Source organism: Cryptomeria japonica, chromosome 5, assembly GCF_030272615.1.
Source record: "Cryptomeria japonica chromosome 5, Sugi_1.0, whole genome shotgun sequence".
In the NCBI taxonomy this organism is placed as follows: domain Eukaryota; kingdom Viridiplantae; phylum Streptophyta; class Pinopsida; order Cupressales; family Cupressaceae; genus Cryptomeria; species Cryptomeria japonica.
In genome coordinates, this window is record NC_081409.1 from 88,624,395 (window position 1) to 88,629,930 (window position 5,536).

The following is a 5,536-nucleotide window of genomic DNA, read 5'->3' on the forward strand; positions in this document are numbered from 1 at the left end:
TAGTTACAAAGTAATTTTTCATTAATTTATTTTTTATTAAATATTCTTATAATGCATTTATTTTAAGTTTATTTAAGAAAATAAAATTTGAATATTTTAACAGAATATTTATTTTTATGTATTGTAGATGATTGAACTCGGCATCATTTAGGTGCCTATAACATAATCTTTATCATTAAATCAAAGTGTCCTACATAACAAAATATTTATAATAATGTTGAACCTAAAAAAATGACCGTACATAAAATTTGCTGAATACCAACTAATGGCTGAATCATATCCATGCCACTAAAATTTAACAGCATCCCTCTCATTAACCTGCATCTAACTTGCCCTGTCCCTATTTCCTTCCAGTAGAGATGTTACAATACATGAAATTTGCTTTATAATTTATTTAGCTAGTCAATTTAAAACACTCAATTTGCTTTCCATTGGTCCTACAGTACTTGTACAGCACTCATGGTGTGTAGGTTTAGAATTCCTTCAATCTTCATCTGAAATCTTTATACAGCACTGTTTTTTATTATTTTTATTTGTTTCTGCTTGCTGCCCTAGCCCTACTTTTTTGCTTTGATGCATTGTTTTAGGTCCTTTTTACATCCACCATTAGTGATGATGCATTTGAGCCTCCTTGAAAAATTGCATTTTCTTTCTCACCTGCTGTTAAATCAAAGCTAAACTTACAAGTTGCCTTCTCTATTCTACAGGTTAGAATGTCTTTGGTTTCTTCCTTCCCTGTGGAACTTGTTACTTTCTTTGAATTTGATAGGAGAGAAGATTTGCAGTGTACAGCTCTAATTTTCCTTTTATTTAACTCAAATCTGTCCTGCAGAAAACAACAAGAATGCAGTTGAGAACTCTTTTTCTTGGGAAAAAATGGATTGTCCAAGCTATTTTTATGTGCAGCCATTCATTGTTAATTGAATAAAGCAATGATTATACTTAAAGTAATTCCCATACTAATCTCAGCATACATTTACATTCTATCAGCTGATATCTCCTTCTTCAGCTGCTGTATGGTAGCTAAAGTGCTTCGGGGGGACTGAGTAAGTAGCTCTAGCTGACCCTCCTCATTAGCCTATAAGCAATAATTCCAAACAACAATAAAAATCCACACATAAGACATTAAGATACATGGACCCACAGAAATTCTTTAACTGATTATACCTGGCAGTAAAACTCTTAAGTAATAAATTGCAGTGAAAATCAAGCAACACAATTGCAGTGTAGCCATACATAGCATTCTTTAACATCTATAAGGACCTCAAACCAGATAAAAACCCAATGTTTTTTTGTAGACATTTTACAGAAAGAAATCCTAGAGATAACGGTTCACATAAAATCAAGCTGCTTGGCAATATATACAAACTTAAAATGTAGCTTTGCTGCAAATCTTTCATTCATTGTTCTTCCACTGCTATATTAGTTTGTAGTTATAGCAGCATGGGCAGCCACCTAGGAAATTTGTATAATCCTAAAATTATTAAAAAGTAATTACTCATTTAGTAATTTATCAGTGTAGAATTAAGGAGCAACAATTGGATTAAACATTGAAAGTATTGAAAACTTGTACAAAGATTGATACAATAGACTTGGAAACATAAAGCAATCCGTTGCCTATTTTTGAAAATCTTCAAGGACTGTATCACTATCTATTAAAGTACACAATAATTTTAGGGCTTAACCTCTCCATCAACAAGATGTCTAAGCATCAGGATTTCCTCAGGATACAGTTCATCAACACTTTTTATTCTAATGTATTCAAAAGGAAAGGCAGAAACTCAAAAGAATCTCTATTAAACTGAATGATATGAAAACTCTATCAATAAACCAACCTGTGATTGGCTAACCTTCCACTTGTATTTATGATTCCACTCATAGAGCTCTTAAATTTTTTGCATGCATCAAATTTGACATCTAAAATTTAAATGTTGTACAGAGTAGCCCTTGCATTATTCACCTTGACCGAACTTTACACATTTGTGTATATTTGACTCTTGTAAGCTCTGTTGGCTGCCTCCTTGGTTCAGCAACAATAGCAACTTTGTTCCTTGAAAGAAACATTTCTTCATTGAAACCATTTGGAATTATATCACACAACTTTGGTATGAGCATTCAAATCTGACAGTGTGATCCTTGGTAGGTCTTGAAGAGTCCCCATCCTCAGACCCAAATGAAGACTCAAGTTCATGTGGGTAAACAAACACTCCAACATATAGAGGTTCATCAAACACAGAGTTAAAACTGTGTGCCAACAAAATGGTCATGAGTTGTGTTTGTTATGCCTTGATGAATCATCAACAAAAACAAAAGTTGTTGTAGCATGGCTTGGGCACCTATCAGATGATGTTGACTCAGAAGAGGAGAGCAGCTTTTTCTCTTCGCTTTGATCAAGGCATGCTGCCAATTGAAAAGACCACATGCAGTCATCTCTTAGTAAAAGTGTAATTCCTTCTTTCCACAACTCTTTGCAAAAGCAAAACTAACAAAAATGACAGTCAAATACCTGTAATTTCAAACGATGGTTCCATCTTGTAGCTCCTGCTCTTCTACCTAATCCAATACATAATACCCATGAGAGACATTTCCTTTGATCAAAACTACTGAAAAACACTTGTTTGAATGCATCAAGAGATGGTACACTATTTAAAAATTAAATAAAGTGGAAACAAGTGATAAACAAGCCAATTTTTTTCAGTCTATTCGTTTTCTAAGGAGAGTGTGTTCACAACCTATATGTTAGCCATGTACAAGATCTCTTACCTTTCCAACAGGAGAGAAACATTTTGTGCACACATGAACACAAAAGTCTCTACATAAAAAAATGTGTGTATATATGCAAGTCCATCCAAAAAGGGCAAGTTCTGCAAAATTGTGTATTTTCTCACTCAAAAGCATATGCACACACGCGGACACACACACACACAAGTTTTTATGATTTCTGTAATCCTAAAACTATTACCAACTAATTAATCATTTAGTAATTTATCGGAGTGCAAAATTAAGAGGTAGCAATTAGATTTAAAATCTGCCCTTTGAAAGTATTGAAAACTTGCACATAGATTAATACAATAGACTTGCAAACACACAAGCAATGGAGTGATCACTCTCAATTAAAAGTACAAAAAAATTGTAGTGATTAACCTATCCATCAACAAGATGTCTAAGGATCAGGGTTTTCTGAGTGACATCGTTGGGCTACAAGATACAGTTCATAAACACTTTTTATTCTAAATTATTTAAAGTACAGGTATAAACTTAAAATAATTTCTATTAAACGGAATAATGTGAAAACTCTATCAATAAACCAACCTGTGATTGACTAACCCACTTGTATTCATAGATTCCAATCACAGAGCTCTGAAGTTTTTTGCACACATCAAATTTGACTCTTGTAAGCTCTATTCGCCGCCTCCTTGCTTCAGCAGGAACGACAACTTTTTCGAAGCATTTCTTCATGGAAAACATTTGGAACTAAATAATAGTGTTGCTATGAGCATTCAAATCTGGTAGGCCTAAAACATAGGAGGGATCCTTGGTAGGTCAAGTCCCCATTTTCAGACCTCAAAGTTCATGTTCATGTGAATACAAACACTCCAACATGCAGAGGTTCATCATTCAGTTCTAAACCAACTGTGCCAACAAAATGGTCAAATGAATCATCAAGAGAAACAAAATTTTTTGTACCATGGCTTGAACCCCTATCAGATGATGTTGCCTGGGGAGTGGAGAGCAGCTTCTGCTCTTGTCTTTGGTCAAATGAATCATCAAGAGAAACAAAGTTTTTTGTACCATGGCTTGAACCCCTATCAGATGATGTTGGCTGGGGAGTGGAGAGCAGCTTTTGCTCTTGTCTTTGATCAAGGCGTGCTGCCAACTGCAAAGACCACATGCAGCCATCTATCAGTAAAAGCTTAATTCCTTCTTTCCTCAACTCTTTGCAAAAGAAAAACAAACAAAAATAAGAGTCAAATACCTTTGATTTTAAATGATAGTGCCACTTTTTTAGCTCCTGATAAGTTTTCATCAGTTGCTCTTCCTCCTAATCCAAAACATAACCATGAATAACACTTCATTTGATCAAAACTAATGAAAAACGGCTCTTCCTCCTAATCCAAAACATAACCATGAATAACACATCATTTGATCAAAACTAATGAAAAACGCTTGTTTGAATGCATCAAGAGATGGCATTATTTAAAAATTAAAATAAAGTGGAAACAACTGAGAAAAAATCAACCTTTTTCAATCTACTCTTTTCTGATAAGAGAGTGTTCACCATTTCTTTCAATTCCTTATGGGTCTGCATTCATCAAACCTATATGTTAGTCATGTAAGAGGTGCATGAAAAGAGAGAGATATTTCATGCACACATCAACACAAAAGTCTGTATAAAAGCAAGCGCATGCAAAAAACAAAAATCAAGTACTAAAAAAAAAGTTCTCTTTTCATGCACACTCGAACACAAAAATCTGCAAGTGCATGCAAAAGAAATTAAGCACTGCAAAAATGTATATTTTCTCACTCAAAGTTCATATATGGATACCTACCTTTTTCTTAGGCAGCCTTCTCCGCGATACATGTTTTACAGCCATATCCTGAAGAATTTCAAGAGACCCAATATTTTAAAAATTACAATGACTAATTCAAAAACTTTTGAATAAGACTACAAAACATACACTAAAAAATTTCCTATAACCCCAATGCAAAAACCAGTAAATCATAAAGACTCACATACCTTTGAAGACGGCCGCAGCCCACCTGCCCATAAGCCAAGCGCCGTCAAGGGATTTTTGTTGGGCAATGTGAATTGGTGTTTAATTTGGGTATCATTAAAGACATCTCTAGCAATAGCAGATCGCCTCCTTTTGACTGCCCAATGAACATAAAAGCAACCCAAATGGCAAAGCCTTAGCAGAGCATCTACTGCTTCCATTTCTTCTGCTGTAAAGTCATTGTCAATCCGAAAATCCCTGCTACGCTTCCTTGACTTCTCCATAGCTGCTGCTACAAATGCTTCTTCTGCAAACAAGGCTTAAATAGGAATAGGAATTGTTTCCTGCTATTTTTTTTGTGGGTGGACCTGAAGATTGCCACCGGCATGTTGGGTGTTTAGGGTGCTTTTTCCTTGCGCTGCATGCGAAGAAAGGAGAGGAAGGTGGTGGGCTGAATTAGGGAAGAAATCAAATCCATAGAATGGGCTGTGGCAACTTAATGCCACGTGTCACGCTGTCGGCTCATTTCCGCCTGCGAAGGAACTCTAGCTAGGAAATAGAAGGAATGTGGAGTAGGTAATCATGTGAGCTGGATTATATTTGTTTTGCATGACACCTTGGATTGAACAAGCTACTGCAAAGTTTCAGAACACCCTTAAAACCATATAAATGGGAAAACTACTTTAATCTTCTATATAATCATTTATTTGTCTTATGATTTCAGACAAATGAAATAAATGGTCTTATTGGTAATATTTATTTTTTAAAAAATTATGCAAAATATGTGGAGAGATAATCTTTTAAGACACTTATTTGTAAAT

General features: G+C 34.9%; 1 protein-coding gene across 1 annotated transcript; it reads right to left on the reverse strand.

The window, feature by feature from the left end:
- Window positions 1-1,858: 1,858 nt before the first annotated feature.
- Window positions 1,859-5,250, reverse strand: LOC131054690 (uncharacterized). The gene is made up of 7 exons (XM_059220175.1): window positions 4,739-5,250; window positions 4,551-4,598; window positions 4,241-4,303; window positions 3,977-4,042; window positions 3,313-3,877; window positions 2,507-2,553; window positions 1,859-2,400 (listed from the first exon to the last, which is right to left on the reverse strand). Exons 1-5 carry the CDS (start codon window positions 4,997-4,999, stop codon window positions 3,578-3,580), a joined length of 738 nt encoding a protein of 245 aa, XP_059076158.1. The 5' UTR covers window positions 5,000-5,250; the 3' UTR covers window positions 1,859-2,400; window positions 2,507-2,553; window positions 3,313-3,577.
- Window positions 5,251-5,536: the final 286 nt, after the last annotated feature.